This window comes from Thamnophis elegans, chromosome 2, assembly GCF_009769535.1.
Source record: "Thamnophis elegans isolate rThaEle1 chromosome 2, rThaEle1.pri, whole genome shotgun sequence".
Lineage (NCBI taxonomy): Eukaryota > Metazoa > Chordata > Lepidosauria > Squamata > Colubridae > Thamnophis > Thamnophis elegans.
Window position 1 is genome coordinate 157266557 of NC_045542.1, and position 23118 is coordinate 157289674.

At 43.9% G+C, this 23118-nt stretch overlaps 2 protein-coding genes across 4 annotated transcripts in view; one reads left to right on the plus strand and one right to left on the minus strand.

Moving 5' to 3' along the window:
* Positions 1-23118, plus strand: part of LOC116504800 (zinc finger protein 850-like) — a 361571-nt gene that overhangs the window by 92813 nt on the left and 245640 nt on the right. The gene's annotated exons all lie outside the window — the stretch shown is intronic.
* LOC116504776 (zinc finger and SCAN domain-containing protein 2-like) lies at positions 407-13320 on the minus strand. Of its 3 annotated transcripts, XM_032212004.1 has the most exons (3): positions 13255-13320; positions 8503-8604; positions 407-6257 (listed from the first exon to the last, which is right to left on the minus strand). In XM_032212004.1, the coding sequence occupies exon 3, from the start codon at positions 5688-5690 to the stop codon at positions 4446-4448; it is 1245 nt and encodes a 414-aa protein (XP_032067895.1). In that variant the 5' UTR covers positions 5691-6257; positions 8503-8604; positions 13255-13320; the 3' UTR covers positions 407-4445. The 3 variants fall into 3 exon arrangements, with proteins under 3 accessions (XP_032067895.1, XP_032067894.1, XP_032067896.1); XM_032212003.1 differs by lacking the exon at positions 8503-8604; XM_032212005.1 differs by lacking the exons at positions 8503-8604; positions 13255-13320 and adding an exon at positions 13065-13105.

Below are 23118 nucleotides of genomic sequence, written 5' to 3' on the forward strand. Positions count from 1 at the left end.
TCAATTAATTTGAATAGATCTGAAACCTTGACCTTGGTCAGGAGTCCAACCTCCTGCTCAAGCAGGAGATGCTAAATTGCTTCTCTGTTTGAAGGAAATGGTATTAAGTGACTCTTTTATAAAATGTTAAAAGGATTACTTTTATATTCTTTTATAATGTTAAATGTATAAGACATTATATTCTCGCCTAAAATGTATGTTTGCTAATCACAAAATGTGTTCAGTATTCAGGACAAGATAACCTTTGTTATTCCAAGCCCTTTATAGATGCCTACATATATGTTAGATAGGAAGCCATCTGCTGAGACAAAAGGCATCAGAAAAAACCAAATAAGAGATAGGGGCCTCTCAAGAAATTGTCAAGTTGACCCTTTACAATATGGAATGACAAAAGAAACGACACAAATGAATGAGCATAAGGGGGAGAGTTTATTAGGAGTAAAGTGTATAAAATATATTGTTTGAATGCTATTCTTTGCTCTCCTTGTACTTGATCCACTTGGGAAGGATACTTGGAGTCCACCTTTGCAAATGCTTTTTATTTTTCTGTAAATAAAAGTTTTTGAATTGTGACCCAGACTTGTCTGTGTTGAGAGGATTTAATAATTGAGTTTTTATCTCACATTAGTTTCCATCCATTGTTCCTTGTCTTGCCTTCTGGTGCTTTGGAAAATAAGTTGACTCCCTCCTCTTTATGGCAGCCCCTGAAATATTGGAATACTGCTATCATGTCTCCCACTTCTTTTCAGAGTCTAGTGGTCTGCAACATTAAGCACTCAAAGAGCCATTTGGACCCATTTTCCACAGAAAACACCGGGAGTCACAAAACCTGCATGGATGTGGCCAACTCAATGTCGCTGACTTCCACCCAGTCACATGACACACACACAACCCAGCCATGTCTACACAGGTTGGTGGCTCAGTCATTTCTTTTCTCTGGGAAACAGGTATCTCTGGGAGTGTGTCTCTTCTCTCGCCTTCCCTAGACTTTCTCTCTCTTTCTTTCTCTCTCGCTCTCGTGTGTGTTCCTCAAAAAATAAAACTCTTTTGGTGCCCTGCTGTGGCTTCCTGCTGGCTGAACCTACCACTGGCTGGCCCCACCGCTCCACCTCCCTGTCAGTTCTCGCCTGTCAGAGGTAACGGCAATGGTGGGAGATGGAGACTCGCTCCATATTCCACAGCAGGAGAGAAGCCCTATAGTTACCTCTTCTTCCGGCCCTTCTTGGTGCTGTGGGCACCTCTGTAGTTCAGGGATACGCGTGACTTTCTCTCCGCCCTGAGACACTGGGCTGCCCTGGCTGCAGTTGATGCTCCACTGCAATTGATCTCTCCCACTCTGGAATATGGAGCAAGTCTCCATCCGTTGCCTTCGCCTTTACTCTCTGACAGGCGAGAATCTTTGTGAGGGACTCCAGCTTTTTACGAACTTGATCCCTGGGTTAGGCATGCAAGGTTCGGCAGGACCAGCTGCCTTTCCCCGCCTGAAGACGGAGCATCCTTGCCAAAGATTCTGGCCTGTCAGCTGGGCAACCCGCCAACTCCGTCTGCCTTCGCTGCACGTTGGCCAAGCCCAGCCACTCACATGAGGGTAGCCCCAAGAAAGGCTGCTCAGAGCAACTCTTTTCTCTAGTGAGATTTAAGCTCTGCAAGGATGCAGACAGAAAGAATCTCTCCTATCTAGATGTGGTTTTGAAGCAAGGAGAGTGGATGTTTCCAGATATTGTCCCATGTTTCATGATTCTATTGATCAGATGAAGCTGGAAATCATTTAGCAGCTGTGCACGCAAACAAGAACTTCATAAATATTTATGGCACAACACCTCCCTAATCTTGAGAAGCTAAGTAGGTCAGGCTTCACTCTTCAAGGTTTGTTCAGTTGCAAAAGTAGGTTTTGGGGAGTTATCCTGCACTCCCATTTCCTTGGCAAGGTTTTTTGAAAGCAGATTTCCCCTTTCCCAGGCCTGCAAGGACAGGACAGGCCAAAGTTTGAGATGGCTTTGTGCCTAAAGCATGACCAGAAATGGGCGTCTAGCCTGGTGACCACCAAAATGGGCTTGGTGGCCTGAGTGGGGACTTATGGCTTTTGACCTCACCCTGTGGACCATCCCCTCTGACACTTAGTTTGGCTTTATTTAATTTTGCTTATTATTATTATTATATAGCCCTGTGTAGTGGTGGGATTAGAATAATTTAACAACTGGTTCTCTGGCTGGATAGGCAATTGTGATTGTGTGGGTGATGTCACTAATCACACACAGCCATGCCTCCCGGCCGCTCGCCTCAAAGGCAAAGTAGGATTCAGCCAACTGGCCGCCACTGACTATTTTGGTGGGTGTTTTCAGGCCCCAAAACAGCCAATAAACACCCCGCCAAAAAGCCTGAAAAATGGCAGGGGCAGGGCCAGTGAGTGGTGGGAAATGCTGGTTCACCGAACTGCACAGAATCTTAACTACTGGTTCGCCTGAACAGGTAGCACCCCACCTCTTGCCCTGTGAGAGATTCAGGCGGTAGGGGAACATTGCAAGACTTTCCAACTCCTAAAAATAGTATGATGAGATGGTGCACTAAAATGTGACACCAAGGAGAGAAAAAAACTGTTCTGGTCTTGGTTGTTGTATGTCCATCATGTAATGACAGCAAGAAAAAAAATCGTAACCTGTCTTTTTCACTGGTGTTGGGGAAACAAACAATCTTGGAATTCTTTGATGCCCCATTCCTGACACAATCTGAAAAAAATGCTTGATATACTGAATTCCTGGAACTGTTCGGAAAAGTTGAACTTTGAACTCTTTGTCTTCTCTTGCTTTCTCTTTATAAGTGGAGCCACAATCTGTATCTTTAGCTCCTATCCCCGAGAGATGCTGGCTGGGCAATTCTGGGGCTGAAAATCTCAGGGGCACGCAGGGAGAAAAAGGCTGGGACTCTGTACATGGCATTTCTATCATCCACCATTATAAAGGTGCAAAGAACACTCTAAAAATATTCTTACATCATTGCACAATTTCTACAAAAATAAATACAGGTAATACCCAGAGGTACAATCATTCCCTTAGCAAACATTCCTTACATGATAAGTGCCCCCTAGTGTTTACCAATAAATCCCGAGATTATGAATATTGCAGCCCCACAGCAGTTGTTCACCCTTACAAATGACTGCAGTGGCTCTGCAACATTCACCCCGCATATTCATGTCCCCCCCAAACCAGGTTTCTACAGGAACTTTGCCTGTGGAGAGTCACTTACCTTTCAAAGACCCCCTCTCTGTTGTGGTTTCTTTGCCCGCATTCGCAGAGAACAGATGCCTGACATACTCCGAGATCAGTAGCGTGAGATCTTGTTTAATCTCACACTTTACGCCTCTATTCCCTGTGAATTGAGACCTGGATGTTTGAAATGTTTATTCCATTTGTATGCCGCCCTATCCCGAGGGACTCATGTTTGCAAATGGAGGGAAGGTTTGGCCCTTTATGCCTTCCCACTTTTTGACATTTCCTTACCAAAACCTACAGGGAGGTTGCATTGCTGTAGACAATGCTCAAGTGATATGCGGACAGGAAAGCAGCCCCGAGAGGTTGCTTTCTCGGCATCCAAGGTCTCATCTGGCTAATTTGGGATGAGAAAGCAGGGAATGCAAGGGCGAATGCAGGGAGTGATGTCGTTCAATGTAAGAGATTCACTCCCATGAATTCTTGAGTTACGGATGGAATGGGCAGGATCAAGAACTACGTGTATCCAGCAACTTCTGCTGTTAGTGACCAGATAGGGATTATCATATTGCCATTCTTCCTTCCTCCCATCTAATACCATTACATATTTGCCTATAAAAAATTAAGCAAATTCCTTACAGTCAAATTTAGCAGTCAGTTTGTCAGCTGGATTTACAATGTGACATTACAAATGAACTTTAAATCTTCTCTACACTCATTACTTAGGGCCTCAGGATGATTTTCTTGTGTGCAATAACGGTGGAATGTTTCCTGACGCATCATCCACACTCGGGGAACTCAAAAGGTTTCTTCTCTTTGTGTACAAGCATATGATTGAGAAGGCAAGTCCACAGTCTGGACACTCATATGGTTCCTTTCCTGAGGTAGATTACAAGGTTGGAATTCCATCTAAAACTTTTTCCACAAACGGAACAATCAAACGGTTTCTCTCCTGTGTGAATCATCTGGTGTTGAACCAAGGTAGAATTGTGACTGAAACTTTTCTCATAGTTAGACATTTAAAGGGTTTCTCTCCTGTGTGAGTCCTCTGGTGTGAAATGAGGTGAGAATTTTGACTAAAACTGTTCCCGCAGTCAGGACATTTAAAGAGTTTCTTGCCTATGTGGATCCCCTGGTGTATTATCAGGTTGGAATTATCACAGAAACATTTCTCATAATCAGGACATTCAAATGGTTTCTCCTTGGTGTGAGTCCATGTGGCCATGCTCGCTAAAGCATTTACCACATTGGAAGCACATGTAGGGCTTCTCTTCTGCATGAGTCCTCTGGTGCACCACAAGCTGGGATCTCTGAGAGAAACCTTTCCACAATCAGGACATTCTTGCCAAAATGTTTACCACAGTCAGGCCATTTAAAGGGTTTCCCTCCTGTGTGAATCCTCTGGTGTTGAAGCAGGGTGGAACTCTGACTGAAACTTTTCCCACAGTCGGGACATTTAAAGGGTTTCTCTCCTGTGTGAGTCCTCTGGTGTTCCACGAGGTGTGAATTTTTACTGAAACTTTTCCCACAAACAGGACATTCATAGGGTTTCTCTCCTGTGTGAATCCTCTGGTGTTGAACCAGGGTGGAATTGTGACTGAAACTTTGCCCACAGGCAGGACATTTAAAGGGTTTCTCTCCTGTGTGAGTCCTCTGGTGTTCCATGACGTGGGAATTTTTACTGAAACATTTCCCACAAATAGGACATTCAAACGGTTTCTCTCCTGTGTGAGTCCTCTGGTGTTGAACCAGAGTAGAATTCTGACCAAACCTTTTCCCACAGTCAGGACATTCAAAGGGCTTTTCTCCTGTGTGAGTCCTATAGTGCTTCATGAGGTGGGAATTCTGACTGAAACCTTTCCCACAAACAGGACATTCATAGGGCTTCTCTCCTGTGTGAATCCTCTGGTGGCCAACAACGCTGGAATTCTGACTGAAACTTTTTCCACAGTCAGGACATTTAAAGGGCTTTTCTCCTGTGTGAGTCCTCTGGTGTTTCACCAGGCTGGAATTGTGACTGAAACTTTTCCCACAATCAGGACATTCAAAGGGTTTCTCTCCTGTGTGAATCCTCTGGTGTTGAACCAGGCTGGAATTGGTACTGAAACATTTACCACAATCAGGACATTCAAAGGGTTTCTCTCCTGTGTGAGTCCTCTGGTGTGTCACAAGGCTGGAATTGGTACTGAAACATTTGCCACAATCAAGACATTCAGAGCGTTTCTCTCCTGTGTGAATCCTCTGGTGTCTCACCAGGCTGGAATTCCAACTGAAACTTTTCCCACAATCAGGACATTGAAAGGGTGTCTCTCCTGTGTGAATCCTCTGGTGTTGAACCAGGCTGGAATTCTGAATGAAACATTTCCCACAATCAGAACATTCAAAGGGTTTCTCCTTGGTATGAGTCCATGTTGTCATGCTCGCTAAAGCATTTACCCCATTGGGAGCACTTGTAGAGCATCTCTCCTGTGTGGATCCTTCCATTAAACAAAACGGATTTGTTCTGATCAAAGGTTTTGCCGCAGAGTATATTTAAGGCTTTTCTCCAGTCTAGATCCTCTCAGGCATAATCAACTATGATTTGCAAGTTGTATCTTTCCCACAACTGGTGTGTATATGGAGATTTTCCACAACTCATATTACTGAGAAGGCCAAAAATGTGGATGATTCCTTGTTTAGTGGTGCTTTGATTTAGTGGTGATTTTCTTCCTCCCAGAGTGAGGCCTGCAACACGGTCTGCTCTACATGGCTTTCCAATTGACCTTTACCTCCCCATTGACTTTTTCACTTCCCTCTTTTGCTGAATGGAAAAATTATTGCCCTTCACTTTTCATGTAACGTATGCTTGAATTTCACCCTTTACTTTTCCCAGCTAGAAATAACTCCTTGATGTTCTCTTGTTTCTTTTTCACCTGCTGAGGAATGTGAAGAATTGTGTGGCTCTCGGAAGGAAATTGAAAATATTTTGGTTTCTGGACTGACTTGCTTTGATATTCAATGTTGCTTGTTATCCTCAGTTGTCCAGAGCGCTCTTATTGCCTTCCTCTTTGTCTGTAAGATTCAAATAAAATTGTGCATAAAATGGTTGCATAAGATGAGAAAAAAATATAAAAGTTTACATTACAAAGAAAAAGCAAACATGCTCCAATGCTCCAATAAGCTCTTTCATTAATCATGATTCATTTAACACATGGAAGTATACCCAGATCCAAGTTCGAATATCCATACAATGACAAAATTTACTTGTTGACTGGGTCAATCACAAATTCTCAGCAGTGCAAAAGGTTGTTTTCAAATACAATCAAGTGAAAAAAGAAAGTAGCCCATGGTAGATAATTAAAAAAAACAAAACGATTTTTTAAAATTTAAATAGGATGTTTTTAAAATTTAAATTAAATTGTTTTCATTTAAATTGTTTTTATTTTGATAAATTTGGAGTAAAAATATATCTAAAGATACCGTATTTTTCAGAGTATAAGATGTTCCGAAGTATAAGACACACCTAGATTTTGGGGAGGAAAACAAGGGAAAAGTATCTGCCTCTGCCTCCCAGCAATCTGCCTCCTTGCAACAAACAGTACAGGCAATATACACTGTTTGTAGTGTTATATTTCAGACTATACTCGAACAGATGCTGTTAAAATTGATGTGCTTTCTGGAAGTATAGTTATTCTCTGCTATTTAAAAGAATAACACTTTTTAAAACAATAGCACTGGGCCTCTTCAGATCAAGCATTTATTTTTAAAAGGTTCTTCATTTTCTTAAGTTGTTTGTTAAGTTGTTAAGTTGTCATTTTGTTAAGTTGTCTAAGAAGAAATATCTACGATGAAGACTTGCACCAAAAAGATTTTTCAAAGAGCAGGCAGGTGGCAAGGGAAACTTCCCATTGTGTTACATCATTGGCATAGAATCTCCCGCTCAAAAAAGCTGAATCCCACTCTTCAATTTATGAAGCTCACTCTGGGTCCATAAGAGCCCTGCCGCAAGGAAACCAGACCATTCTGATGAGAGATGCACGAGGTAAGGACTGGACATTCTATAGGCATTTATGGTTGTTGACTTACCTCCTTGCAGCAAACAGCCTGATTAGCACAAGGGGAAAAAAATCTGCCTCTGCCTCCCAGCAATTTGCCTTGTGGAGCAAACAGCAAGTTTCACTTTCAATTTCTCTCAATCATCAGCTGTTTCAGGCGGTTCACCGACACTAGGGCGAACGACAAAACCGTGCCTGACTAAGCTTCGGTGACAAAACCGCATGTTCTAAAGCGCTCTGACGAATGAGCGCTGAATCGTGCCGACAACAGCGTGGCGACAGAAGGGCGCTGTAAAACTAAACCTAACCCTAAACCTAATCCTAAACTTAACGCTAACCCTAACCCTAATGCTAACCCTAAATGTAACGCTAACGCTAACCCTAAACATAACGCTAAACCTAACCCTAAACGTAACACTAAACCTAACCCTAAACCTAACCCTTACCTTAAACCGGCTTTCTGTAGACACGCTGTTATAAAGCGCCCTTCTGTCTCCACACTGTTGTCGGAGCGTTGATGACATCGCGGTTTGAGCGACACGGTTTTGTCAGCGTGCTTTTGTCGTGCGGACTTTTGGCGGGTCACAGTTTCAGGCTGCAGGGATTGCTATAGCTTATTGAAACTTCCACAAGCCCCCGTTTGCTGCAAAGAGGTAAATGGCTGGGAGCAGAGACCAAAGGGTTTGGGCCCATGGGTGGGTGAGTGGGTGGGGCTACATTCAGTATATAAGACGCACCCTAATTTTCACCCTCTTTAGGGGGGGGTGCATCTTATACTCCGAACAATACGGTAGTTTTCTATTTAAGATACATTAATTATTTGGTTTATTTAGCATGAAAAGGAGCTTAATTATGTAACATTTACATTTTTGGTAAACTCATTTAATGAATTCAAGCTCTTCAAGTTATAGAGGAAGCCTTCATTTTGTTTGCAAGTAATAATATAAAAAATTCTAACTACCAGCAAGAAAGAATGCTTACATTTAAAGAGCCAAGGTGGCGCAGTGGTTAAATGCAGCACTGCAGGCTACTGCTAGATCAGCAGGTCAGCGGTTCAAATCTCACCGGCTCAGGGTTGACTCAGCCTTCCATCCTTCCGAGGTGGGTAAAATGAGGACCCAGATTGTTGGGGGCAATATGCTGACTCTCTGTAAACCGCTTAGAGAGGCCTGAAAGGCCTATGAAGCGGTATATAAGTCTACTGCTATTACTTGTCATTTCAGATCCATCATGGCAGCACCTGTTAGCGGACATCCACTCACCTACTGCCCGCCACCTCCCTCATCTTGTTGGGTCATTGCCGCATCACCAATTAAAGGGAATGGGACTGTCAGTGAGTCAACAGTGGGTCAGAGGAGGAGCCGCTGTGGGATAGAGAGGACAGATGCTCTTTCAAAATTATGATTTAAATTGAGTTGATTTAAGTCAAGCCTTTTCACTAGTGAAAAGAAATGTGTTTTTGAAGATGGACTTTGCACATTTCTTCTTTGAATGAGCTTCATAATTTGGAAACCTGACATGGAAAACATTCAGGACAGTTGCCAATCTTCCCAGGAGCAGATGTCCAAGAAAATTCACCCCAAGGCCAGATGATGCAATGGCCAGAGAAATTGAAAAAAAAAAAGAGTTATATCTCAGACTCTACAGGCTTCAGTTAGCATGTTAAATGTTAAGATTCATGACAATGAAATTAGAAAAAAAACTGAACAAGTATGGTTTGTTTGGAAGGGTTGCCAGGAGAAAGCCTCTTCTCTCTAAAAAGGTCATAGCAGCAAGGCTGAGGTTCGCAAAGTTGCATCTGAACAAATCACAGGGCTTCTGCAATACTATCTTTTGCACAGACCAGACCAAAGTGGAGATGTTTGGCCATAATGACATGTTTGTCATTATGTGACAAACAGTGACACATTTGACGAAAACCAAACACAACATATCAGCACAAGCATCTCATAGAAACCATCAAGCATGGTGGCAGAGCAGTGGTGATTTGGGCTTGTTTTGCAGCCACAGGACCTGGACACTTTCCAGTCTTTGAGTTGACCAGGAACTCCTCTGTATACCAAAGTATGGTAGAATCAAAAGTGAGGCCATCACTTCCTGGGAGGAGCCTGCTGATGGTGGCAGCTTAAAATTAGCTGCCTCCGAATTCCTGGTCACGTATCTGTTTAGATGATCATCCATCTGACGTCTTAACAGGTTTTCTTATCCTTCAGGCAAGAAGGGAAGAAGAATAATTTTGCTGGCAAATGCCCTTCGATTTTTGCAGCTTTTGTGCCTGCAGAGAGAGGGGGGCCAGTCCAAAGCAGAACAGCGTCAGTGCTGGGAACTTCAAACTGCCTTGTGCAGTACAAAGTAAGGTCTCCCTCACTCAGTTCAAAGCTTTGATTTACTTGATCTTATCACGAGCTGAATCCGTTTACGTGGACATAAATTGTTTATCAAGATTTTAGCTTCTTTTTATAGCACAAAATATAGCACAAAACCAGGATAGAATTACCTACAGACAGCTTCTTATCTCGGAAAGGGGGGTACTACAATTAAAATCTTTAGAGGTATTAAAAGAGGAGAAGGTAGTTCAAACATGGTTCCAGTATGGGCAATTATAGGCTAGGTGGAAAATAGATTAAAAAATTGGTTTTATTCAAGTTGAGGATAATCTGTTTAAACAAATAAGAGATCAAAGCTTAATGCATATAAAGAGGATATATAATGTATTAATACAGATGGATTCGGAAACAGAATTAGTTGAAGATTGTATGATAAAGTGGGCTCAAAACATTGAAGAACAATAATGCTGGATACATGGGAAAGAATCTGGGTAAGAAATGTGAAATTTACACAAGCTCAAAACCTGAGAGAAAATTTTTATAAGATGTTCTATAGATGGCATTTAGATCCTAAAAAGCTGGCTTCTATGTATCCGAACTTACAGCCTAAATGTTGGAGATGTGGCTCTCTCGATGCTACATATTTTCATATATGGTAGACCTGCCAAAAGGTTAAGGCATTTCGGATAAAAATATGGTGGATTATGCAAAATATCTTTAAAAGAAGGATAAAGTTTACTCCTCAGTTATTCTTACTAGGTATATGTACTGACTTTACAGTGGTAGAGACTAACTTGATTCTGCACCTAATAACGGTAGCAAGACTGTTGGTGGCACAATACTGGAAGAAGGAAGACTTGCTTACAACTCAAGAATGGACATTGAAAGTTACAAACTTAGCCGAGATGGCTAAAATATCGGCATATCTTTTTTTATCCTTCAAAGTTTTATTTCTTTAAAACACAAATATTTCAACATTCCTCAACCAATAAAACATCGAAGTACAATTTTTTTTGTATGCCCCTCCCTCCCTTAGCCATCTCGGCTAAATTTGTGACTTTCAATGTCCATTCTTGAGTTGTAGGCAAGTTTTCCTTCTTCCAGTATTGCGCCACCAACAGTCTTGCTGCCGTTATTAGGTGCAGAATCAAGTTAGTCTCTACCACTGTAAAATCAGTACATATACCTAATAAAAATAACTGAGGAGTAAACTTTATCCTTCTTTTAAAGATATTTTGCAAAAATATCGGCATATCTTAAAGATCACACAAATGAGAGATATAAATGAGACTGGAAAAAATGGATTGACTATACACAAAATAAATACAGGACCAAGAAATTCCAGTTAGCCTATGATTAAGATCAGAAATGATTTAAATTGTTTAAAGTTAGTTCAGTAAGAAGAAGGTAAGGTCAATGTAGAATGTTATTAATTTCTTTATTTCTTTTTTTTCTCAATAGATTTTAGACTGTGTTTGTTAGAAATCCATACCGTGTACGGGTTCTGAGAAGTCGGGGGGGGGGGGAGGAGGAGGGGGGTTGGGGGAGGGAGGGAGGGGTATATGTTAGGCTAGACAAGAATTTGGTGGTAAACTAGAATTATTTTGACATACAAACAATTGTACTTCGATGTCTTACTGATTGAGGAATGATGAAATGTTTGTCTTAAAAGAAATAAAACTTTTGAACTCAAAAGTGAGGCCATCTATCCAATAGCTAAAGCTTGGCTGACATGGAATTATGGAAGATAATGGTCGTAAAACACATCAGCAAATCTACAACAGAATGGCTGAAAAAGAAAAGCATCAAGGTGTTGCAATGGCAATCAAACTCCAGACCTCAACACGATTCGCGGAACCTCAAGAGAGTTGTTCATAAAAAAACACCCACAAACCTCAATGAACTGAAGCAATGTTGTAAAAAAGATGGGCCAAAATTTCTCCACAACACTGCAAGGGACTGATAAAGTCATACAGAAAAGAATTACTTCTACTTGTTGCTGGTAAAGTTGATTCTACATATTATTGAATCAAAGATTTTTCACACATGAATTCTCATTTTGGCTTTCTTTTTATAAAATAAATGATGACCTGATGTAATATGTCATGTGTTGTTGTTCATCTGCGGTTGTATTTGCCGACTTTTAAGAATGTCTAAGGACCAAATGATTTTTACTATATCCTGATATATAAAATCATAGAAGTTAAGGACAGTGTACTTCCTTTTCCACATTACTATATATGGAACTCCTGGGGAGAGATTATACATTTGGAGATATATACATTCAGAGAGAAATAATACACAGCCCTACAATAGGGAGAAATCATATGTTTTTGAAGCCCGAAAAATATCTCAAAATGGTTACAGTCAAACCTTCTGCGCTAAAGTTAATCAGGAATTTAATCAATTTGATGATTGCTCATATGTTGAGATGGCAAGATTGAAGTTCAGGCCTCAACAGAGTTCTGAGGCCATGGAAACGTTCACAGGAAACCACTAGCCTGTGGGTTTGGATATGTGACCAGAACCACAGAAAGCATGCTTGGCTATTTTTATAATTTCTACAGCTTATGTGCCAGCTGCCTCTTAGTGTATGTAAATGAAAGTGAAAGGAAAAAAAATGTACATATCCGCTTTGCACTATGCGCTTGGTTCCTTCCTTCTTAGGAAGGACTCATATTTATTCAGATGAATAAAAACATTATTTAATCAACACACAGGCTTGGACTGTCCTTAATTTTACTGAGCCACACCTGTCAATCAGGATGACACTAGCTTTACAGATGTTGTGGCTTTAACTGATGAAATGATGCCTAAAGACTCTGCAATATTTAAAGCACCTGTTTTGCCCATGGTAGCACTGAGCTCCACTAAAGGCAAAAAATACTTTCCACAACCTCTTTGGTGACATCCCAATTGAAGTAGTCCTCACTTACTGACTGCAATTGGGACTGGCATCAGTGTCACTAAGTGTCCCGATCCTGAAGCATGCCGCCACAACAATGCTAACTTACATTTTTCTTCCTACGATTTATTTAGCTTTTAATGTGTATTTATCTTTTTATGTCCCTAAGCTGCCCACCGTAGTGTCATGGTAGGGTTGGTGGCCAATAAACTTTATAAATAAATACAACTGAACAATCAAAACATTTGTTAATAGCTATTGTTAAAAAAGTGTCGGGTTAAGCAGAGTTGAATCGGGTTAATACATGGATGGGGGCACCAATAGGAAAACAAATAGAAGTAAAACAACCCAGAAACGACCAGTGGGACATCAGTCCGAGCTTGTTGCCCGAAAAACATCAGGTCCATAAAAGAATTATAAAGGGGGGGGGGCTTGGAGGTCTTCTAGGCAGGAGACCCTATTCCATCCTGAACAAATAGCTATCCAATCTCCTCTTAAAGCACTCCAGTGATGGGAGCACCCACAACCTCTGGAGGGAAGCCATTCCCAAACAATCAACCTTAATTTAAAAGAGATTTTAAAATCTTCCCACCAGAAGGAAAATTGCAGCCACCAGTTTCACAGCGTGCAGCCCCAGTGGGCTTAAATTCGGGGAGGGGAGGAACCTGCAGCAGCAGCAGCTGAGATGCTTCAGCCCAGTTGCTTCTCTGCTTCCAGGCCGTGGAGGGAACCGAACAGCCCGACTTGCTCCAGGACTCTCCTCCCACCGGCCCTCCGCTCACCTTCCAGCTGCTGCTTTGATCTGGGAAGAACACAAAAGCCTCTCTGCACTCCACCTTCCTCCCATGAGTCATCCGGAAGAGGAAGTTTTTCTGCGCTTCTCCTCTCCTCACATCCTTTCTAGCAATAAAGTACTCAATGGTTTAAAACTCCCCTTTTAAGCCCAAGAACGAATGGCACTTTGCTGATGATTTTCTAGGCACAGATGTGCCTGACCGCACCTAGCGACCGGAGATGGAAACACACGCTTTTCCAGGCTCCACCAAGGCGTTTGGGAGAGGTTTTCAGTGATGATATGGCAGGAGGTCGTTTTCGATTCCTGGCAACCGACCTTTACAACGGAGCCAATTGAAATAGTGAAACGTGACGCTAAGCTTTGTTTTTCCCCCCCTTTGGGTCAAGTCTTGATGGTTGGCCTTGCAGTTTCCATTGGAAGGGTTTTTGGAAGTGGTTCCCCCTCCCCGCTTTCCTGCTTCCTAGGCCTGAGAGGATTGGCCAAAGTTTTAACAGATTTTTGCCCTTCGAGTGAGACTGGAAGTGAGCGTTTCTCTGTCTCTAATCTGGTGTCTTCATCACTACACCAAACTGGATCTTCTTCCTCCCCACAAAATATGCCCATTGATCTGTTTCTGCTGCTCCAACAGCCAACTCAAGACTGCACTTTTCAAGATTGATCAATTAGTCTACCCTGGCAGGGACCTTGGTGGTCTTCTAGTCCAGTGTTTTTCAACCTTTTTTGTGCAAAGGCACACTTTTTTCATGAAAAAAATCACGAGGCACACCACCATTAGAAAATGTTAAAAAATTTTAACTCTGTGCCTATATTGACTATATATAAAGTAATTCTCCCACGGCACATCTTACACTATGTCACGGCACACTAGTGTGCCGCGGCACAGTGGTTGAAAAACACTGTTCTAGTCCAACCCCCTGCTCAAGCAGACCCTATTTCAGACAAATAACTATTCAGCCTATTTTTAAAAACTTCCCGTGATCACACAGCTACCACCTCCGAAGGCAAGCTGTTCCAATGGTTAATTGTTCTCCCTGTTAGGAAGTTTCTCCTTAATTCTAAGTTGCTTCTCTTCTTGATTAGTTTTCATCCAATGCTTCTTGTCCTGCCTTCTGGTTTTTGGAAAATAACTTCACCCCTCCTCTTGGTGACAGCCACTGAAATATCAAAATTTTGCTATCATGGCCCCCTTTGTCATTCTTTTCATTAGACTAGACCAGTGGTGGGGAACCTTTTTGTAAACATGTGCCAAAATTGTGTGTGCATGTCAACACACCCACAATGCAATGTGCCCTGCTCACCCACACATGCCTTCAAAACCTCTCTGAGTGGGGGGCAGGGGGTCCCCAGGCTTCAAGAAAGTCTCTGGAGCCTGGGGGAGGGTGAATAATGGGCCCAACAGACCAACTAGAACTTGGGCTTCCAAATTTCCAGTTGGCCTGTTGGGCCTGTTTTTCACCCTCCCCAGACTCCAGAGGCTTTCCTGAAGCCTAGGGAGGGTGAAAAGGCATCCATCCCCCGGCCCTCCGGAAGGCTGAAAATCAGCTGGACTGATTTCCAGAAGGCTGAAAATCCAATGTATGCACATTGGAGCTGATGGCTCGGATGCCGGCAGATATGGCTCCATGTGCCACCTGTGGCACACGTGCCATAGGTTTGCAATCACGGAAGTAGACATACCCAGTTCCTGGAACCATTCCATGTTTTAACTTCTAGGCCCCTAATCATCTTTGTTGCTCTTCTCTGCATGCTTTCAAGAGTCTCAATATCTTTTTATATCGTGGTGACAAGAATTGCATGCAGTATTCCAAGTGTGCTCTTACTAAGGCTTTGTAAAGCAGTAGTATAACTTCACATTATCTTAATTATATCCCTCTATTAAACCAGTCTAGGATTGTATTGCTTATTTTGGCTGCTGTGTTGGATCACATTTAATTGATTGTCCTAGGATTTCAAGATCCCAATCAATTACTGGCATTAAACCAGGTTTATACTTAGGTTGTACCTATGCAGTTTGCTTTTCTTTTTCTAACTGTAAATGATTGATTATTGATCTGTGTTGAATATTACTTTCTTAGATAGGGCTCACTGTTCAAGTCTTGTCAAGTCAGTTTGGATCTTGTCTTCTGGGGTGTTGGCAATTCCTGCCAGCTTAGTATTGTCTGCAAATCTGATGAGTTCCCCTCCTATCTCCTTGTCTAGATAGTTTATGAAGATTTTGGTGAATACCGGGCCTAAAACTCAAATCTGGGGATACTTCCCTCCATGTGGGTGTAGTTCCATTGAGGATTACACGTTGAATAGGATTTGTCAGCCAGTTAGAAACCCATCTTGTGGTGTTGTGTATCCCACATTTTTCTAGTTTGCCAAGAAATAGCTTGTGATCTACTTTATCAAATGCTTTACTGAGTGATGCAGAAAATGAAGTTCCCCTGCGCTTCTCCTTTCCTCCCAACCTTTCTAACAATGCAGTACTCAAATGTTTTAAAATTCTTTTTTAAGCTCCAGCATGGATGGCACAAAATGGCTTTCTAGGCACAAATGTTGCCTGCCCACCATCTAGCGACATAAGGTGGAAAAACACAACTGTCCAGGCTCCACCGAGTCGATTGGAAAGATATTTTCGCTGATTAAATGGAAGCAGGTCTTTTTCAACTCCTAGTAACCAACCTTCGCAATTGAGCAAGTGAAATAATGAAACGTGATAATAATGAAACGTGATGCTACACTCTCATTTAGTGGCCTCTCAGCTCCGGCGGTCCTTGGATGAAACCAATTATCTAGACTCCTTTCAGTCTGGATCCAGGCCTGGCTACAGCACGGAAACTGCTTTGGTCGCGCTGACCGATGATCTCTGGAGAGCCAGGGACGGGGGTCATGCCTCCGTCCTAGTGCTCCTTGACCTCTCAGCGGCCTTCGATACCATCGACCATGGTATCCTTCTGCAATGGTTGTGTGAGGTGGAGGTGGGAGGCACCGTTCTTTGGTGGTTCTCCTTCTACCTCTCAGACAGGTCGCAATCGGTGTTGGTTGGAGGGCAGAGATCGACCCCTAGGCCCCTTAAGTGTGGGGTGCCGCAGGGTTCGGTCCTGTCCCCCTTCCTGTTTAACATCTACATGAAGCCACTGGGTGAGATCATTCGACGGCACGGGATAAAATATCACCAGTATGCAGACGATACACAGTTGTATCTGTCCTCCCCGTGCCAACTCAGTGAAGCGGTTGACGTGATATGTCAGTGCCTAGAGGCTGTTAGGGTCTGGATGAGGGTAAACAAGCTTGCACTCAATCCGGACAAGACCGAGTGGCTTGTGTGTTTTCCTCCCAACAATTGGCTAGATATTCCATCTCTCAGGCTTGGGGGTCAAACAGTACGCCCCTCAGACAGGGTTCACAATTTGGGAGTCCTCCTGGACCCACAGCTGACTTTAGAACACCATTTGTCGGCTGTGACCAGGGGGGCATTTGCCCAGGTTCGCCTGGTGCACCAATTGCGTCCCTACCTGAACCAGGAGGCACTTGCAACAGTCACTCATGCCCTTGTGACCTCAAGACTGGACTACTGCAATGCGCTCTACATGGGGCAGCCCCTGAAGAGCATTCGGAGACTTCAGCTGGTCCAGAATGCAGCCGCCCGAGCGATTGTGGGTGCACCCCGGTTCACCCACGTTATACCTATCCTCCGGAAGCTGCTATTGGTCTCCGGATACGCTTCAAGCTGCTAGTCGTCACTTATAAAACCCTTCATGGTATTGGACCTGGATACTTGAGAGACCGCCTGCTGCCAATTACCTCCAACAGACCTATTAGATCCCACAGAGTAGGCCTCCTCCGAATTCCATCTACCGGCCAATGCCGATTGGCTACCACCCGGAGGAGGGCCTTCTCTGTGGCTGCTCTGGCCCTCTGGAACGAGCTCCCCGTGGAGATTCGGACCCTCACCACCCTTCAGGCCTTCCGCAAAGCCCTTAAAAGCTGGCTATTCCGACAGGCCTGGGACTGACGAGTTCTCGTTCCCGCTCGAACTGTGTGGCTGTTGATTGTTTTTAAACTCTTTTGTAGTTGCTTGTTTGTCGTTTTTCCCCTTGTTTGTATTCCCTCCCTTTGATTTGTTAGCCGCCTTGAGTCCCTCCGGGAATAGGGCGGCATATAAGTGCAATCAAATCAAATCAAATTTTTGGCGCCTTTGATGCCTACCCTTGCAGTTTCCTTGGCAAGGGTTTTTGGAAGGGATATCCCCCCCTTCCCTGCCTTCTAAGCGTGTGAGGACTGGCCAAAGTTGAACAGACAGTTTTGCCCTTCATTTGGGACTGGAACTGAGTGTTTCCTTGACTCTAACCTGGTTCCTTCACCACTACGCCAAACTCGTAACAGCAAATTCAAGGATACAACTTTCAAGATCAATCAATCAATTAATTTGAATAGATCTGAAACCTTGACCTTAGAGGTCAGGAGTCCAACCTCCTGCTCAAGCAGGAGATGCTAAATTGCTAATTTAGCAGGAGATGCTAAATTGCTAATTTAGCAGGAGATGCTAAATTAGTGAAGGAAATTGGATTGGATTGGATGTATTCGATTTGTATGCCGCCCTATTCCCCGAAGGGACTCAGGGCGGCTGAACAAAAGCCAAGGGAAGGGGAACAAATACAGAAAAGTAAGACAAAAACAGGGCAACGATACAAACAATTAAAAAAACACAGCAAGCACAGCAAATTTGAGTGGGGGGGGGGGACTCAACCCCAGGCTTGCTGGGACAGCCAGATCTTAACAGCTGTCCGGAAGGGCTGAAGGGTGCCGAGGTCCGAATCTCCACAGGACGCTTGTTCCAAAGGGCCGGAGCAGCCACAGAGAAGGCCCTCCTCCAGGTGGTCAACAGCCCCTAGCCTGAGAGATGGAATACCTAGCCAATTTGTGGGAGGAAACAACACAAGTCACTCGGTCTTGTCAGGATTGAGAGACAGCTTGTTCACCGCCATCCAGACCCTAACATCCTCCAGGCACTGACACATCATGTCACCCGCTTCACTGAGCTGGCATGGGGCGGACAAATACAATTGAGTATCGTCCGCATACTGGTGGTATTTTATCCCGTGACGTTGGATGATCTCTCCCAGCGGCTTCATGTAAATGTTAAGCAGGAGGGGGGACAGGACCGACTCCTGCGGCACCCCATAATTAAGGGGCCTAGGGGTCGACCTCTGTCCTCCAACCAACATCGACTGCGACCTGTCCGAGAAGTAGGAGAACCACCGAAAAATGGTGCCTCCCACCCCCACCTCTCGCAACCGCCGCAGCAGGATACCATGGTCGATGGTATCGAAGGCCGCTGAGAGGTCAAGGAGCATCAGAATGGAGACCCGGCCCCCGTCTCTGGCTCTCCAGAGATCACCGGCCAGTGCGACCAAAGCAGTTTCCGTGCTGTAGCCAGGCCTGAAACCAGATTAGAAGGCATCTAGATAATCGGTTTCTTCCAAGGACCGCCGGAGTTGAGAGGCCACCACTTTCTCAACAACCTTCCCAACAAAGGGGAGGTTGGAGACTGGACGGTAGTTATTTAAAACGGCTGGATCCAAGGATGGTCTGTTCAGTAGGGGTCTCACCAACGCCTCCTTTAAAGGGGGGGAAAGGACCCTTTCCGGAGAGACGCGGTCACTATCGCCTGGATCCAGCCCTGTGTCACCTCCCTGCTGTTCGCGACCAGCCAGGAGGGACACGGGTCCAGTACACATGTGGAGGCACTCACTGCGCCGATGGCCTTGTCCACTTCCTCAGGAGTAACAGACTGGAAATCAATCCAACGATGTCGTTCAAGACCCTCCCCCGGGACATCGGCTGGCTCTGCGCAATTGGAGTCCAGGTTTGCCTGAAGCCGAGCCAATTTATCCGCGAGAAATTGGAGGAACTCCTCAGCCTTACCCTGTAGGGGAGTGCCCGTATCCCTCCCTTTAAGGAGGGAGCGGGCTCTCCTAAACAAGGCGGCTGGGCGTGACTCAGCGGAAGCAATCAGAGCGGCAATGTGAAATGGTATTAAGTGACTCTTCTATAAAATGTTAAAAGGATTACTTTTATATTCTTTTACAATGTTAAATGTATAAGCCATTATATTCTTGCCTAAAATGTATAATGTTGTTATGCGTTTGCTAACCACAAAATGTGTTCAGTATACAGGACAAGATAACCTTTGTTATTCCAAGCCCTTTATAGGTGCCTAAGTATATGTTAGATAGAAAGCCATCTGCTCAGACGAAAGGCACCAGAAATACTAAATAAGAGATAGGGGCCTCTCAAGAAATTGTCAAGTTGACCCTATAGAATATGGAATGACAAAAGAAACGATGTAAATGAATGAGCAGAAGGGAGAGAGTTTCTTAGGAGTAGAGTGTATAAAGTGTATTGTGTGAATGCTATTCTTTGCTCTCCTTGTACTTGACCTACTTGGGAGGATACTTGGAGTGCCCCTTTGCAAACGCTTTTTTTTTTTCTGTAAATAAAAGTTTTTGAATTGTGAACCAGACTTGTCTCTGTATTGTGAGGATTTAATAATTGGGTTTTTATCTTACATTAGTTTCCATCCATTGTTCCTTGTCTCGCCTTCTGGTGCTTTGGAAAATAAGTTGACTCCCTCCTCTTTATGGCAGCCCCTGAAATATTGGAATACTGCTATCATGTCTCCCCTTGTTCTTCTTTTCAGAGTCTAGTAGTCTGCAACATTAAGCACTCAAAGAACCATTTGACACCCATTTTCCACAGAAAACACCGGGAGTCACAAAACCTGGGTGGATGTGGCCAATTCGATGTCACTGACTTCCACCCAGTCACATGACACACACACAACCCAGCCATGTCTACACAGGTTGGTGGCTCACGGTCTTTTCTTTTCTCTGGGAAACAGATCTCTGTGTGTGTGTCTTCTCTCTCTCCTTCTCTAGACTTTCTCTCATCTCTCTCTCTCTCTCTCTTGTGTGTGTGTGTGTGTGTGTGTTCCCCCAAAAATGAAACTCTTTGGACGCCCTGCTGTGGCTTCCTGCTGGCTGAACCTACCACTGGCTGGCCCCACCGCTCCACCTCCCAGTCACTCCTCGCCTGTCAGAAGGTAAGGGCAATGGCGGCAGATGGAGACTCACTCCATATTCCAGAGCAGGAGAGAAGCCCTATACTTACCTCTTCTTCTGGCCCTTCTTGCTGTGCGCACCTCTGTAGCTCAGGGATACGCGTGACTTTCTCTCTGCCCCGAGACATTGGGCTGCCCTGGCTGCAGTTGATGCTCCTCTGCAGTTGATCTCTCCCACTCTGGAATATGGAGCGAGTCTCCATCCGTTGCCTTCGCCTTTACTCTCTGACGGGCGAGCATCTTTGTGAGGGACTCCAGCTTTTTCCGAGCTTGATCCCTGGGTTAGGCATGCAACGTTCGGCAGGACCAGCCACCTTTCCCTGCCTGGAGAAAGACGGAGCGTCCTCGCCGAAGACGCTGGCCTGTCAGCTGGGCAACTCACCAACTCCGTCTGCCTTCGCTGCACTTTGGCCAAGCCCAGCCACTCACATGAGGGTAGCCCCAAGAAAGGCTGCTCAGAGCAACTCTTCTCTCTAGTGAGATTTAAGCTCTGCAAGGATGCAGATAGAAAGAATCTCTCCTATCTAGATGTGGTTTTGAAGCAAGGAGAGTGGATGTTTCCAGTTATTGTCCCATGTTTCATGATTCTATTGATCAGATGAAGCTGGAAATCATTTAGCGGCTGTGCACGCAAACAAGAACTTCATAAATATTTATGGCATAACACCTCCCTAATCTTGAAAAGCTAAGTAGATTAGACTTCACTCTTCAAGATTTGTTCAGTTGCAAAAGTAGGTTTTGGGGAGTTATCCTGCACTCCCATTTCCTTGGCAAGGTTTTTTGAAGCAGATTTCCCCTTTCCAAGGCCTGCGAGGACAGGACAGGCCAAAGTTTGAGATGATTTGGTGCCTAAAGCAGGACCGGAAATGGGTGTCTCTCAAGTTCTAACCTGGTGACTACCAAAATGGGCTCGGTGGCCTGAGTGGGGATTTCTGGCTTTTGACCTCGCCCTGTGGACCATCCCCTCTGATGCTTAGTTTGGTTTTATTTAATTTTGCTTATTATTATTATATAGCCCTGTGTAGTGGTGGGATTAGAATAATTTAACAACTGGTTCTCTGGCTGGATAGGCTATTGTGATTGTGTGGGTGATGTCTCATCACACCCAGCCATGCCTCCCCGCCGCTTGCCTCAAAGGCAAACTAGGATTCAGCCAACTGGCCGCCACTGCCTATTTTTGGGGGTGTATTCAGGCCCCAAAACAGCCGATAAAGACCCCGCCAAAAGCCTGAAAAATAGCAGGGGCAGGGCCAGTGAGTGGTGGGGAATGCTGGTTCACCGAAATGCGCAGAATCTTAACTACTGGTTCGCCTGAACAGGTAGCACCCCACCTCTTGCCCTGTGAGAGATTCAGGTGGTAGGGGAACATTGCAAGCCTTTTCAACTCCTAAAAATGGTATGATGAGATGGTGCACTAAAATGTGACACCAAGGAGAGAAAAAAACTGTTCTGGTCCTGGTTGTTGTATGTCCATCATGTAATGACAGCAAGAAAAAAAATTGTAACCTGTCTTTTTCACTGGTGTTGGGGAAACAAACAATCTTGGAATTCTTTGGTGCCTCATTCCTGACACAATCTGAAAAAATGCTTGATATACTGAATTCCTGGAACTATTAGGAAAAGTTGAACTTCAAAATCTTTGTCTTCTCCTCTTGCTTTCTCTTTATAAGTGGAGCCACAATCTGTACCTTTAGCTCCTATCCCCGAGAGATGCTGGCTGGGCAATTCTGGGGCTGAAAATCTCAGGGGCACACAGGGAGAAAAAGGCTGGGACTCTGTACATGGCATTTCTATAATCCACCATTATAAAAGTGCAAAGAACACTCTAAAAATATTCTTACATCATTGCACAATTTCCACAAAAATAAATACAGGTAATACCTAGAGGTACAATCGTTCCCTTAGCAAAAATTCCTTACATGGTAAGTGCCCCCTAGTGTTAACCAATAAATCCCGAGATTATTAATATTGTATTATATGGGATGAGAAAGCAGGGAATGCAAGGGCGAATGCAGGGAGTGATGTCGTTCAATGTAAGAGATTCACTCCCATGAATTCTTGAGTTACAGATGGAATGGGCAGGATCGAGAACTACGTGTATCCAGCAACTTCTGCTGTTGATGACCAGATAGGGATGATCATATTGCCATTCTTCCTTCTTCCCTTCATTACATACTTGCCTATAAAAAATTAGGCAAATTCCTTACAGTAAAATTTAGCAGTCAATTTGTCAACTGGACTTACACATTTATAATGTGACATTATAAATGAACTTTAAATCTTCTCTATACTCATTACTTAGGGCCTCATGATGATTTTCTTGTGAGCAATAAGGGTGGAATGTTTCCTGACGCATCATCCACATTCGGGGAACTCAAAAGGTTTCTTCTCTTTGTGTACAAGCATATGATTGAGAAGGCTAGTTCACAGTCTGGACACTCATATGGTTCCTTTCCTGAGGTAGATTACAAGGTTGGAATTCCATCTAAAACTTTTTCCACAAACGGGACAATCAAAGGGTTTTTCTCCTGTGTGAGTACACTGGTATCTCATGAATTTAAAAATTCTAACCCAGAAAAAGAACAAGTCAAACGGTTTCTCTCCTGTGTGAATCATCTGGTGTTGATTCAAGGTACAATTCTGACTGAAACATTTCTCATAATCAGGACATTCAAAGGGTCTTGGTATGAGTCCATGTTGCCATACTCGCTAAAGCATTTACCACATTGGAAGCACGTATAG

What these genes read in the sequence shown, in the direction of transcription:
- LOC116504776 (XM_032212003.1), bottom strand. Translation starts at nt 5,690, where the DNA reads ATGGAAGGATCCACACAGGAGAGATGCTCTACAAGTGCTCCCAATGGG.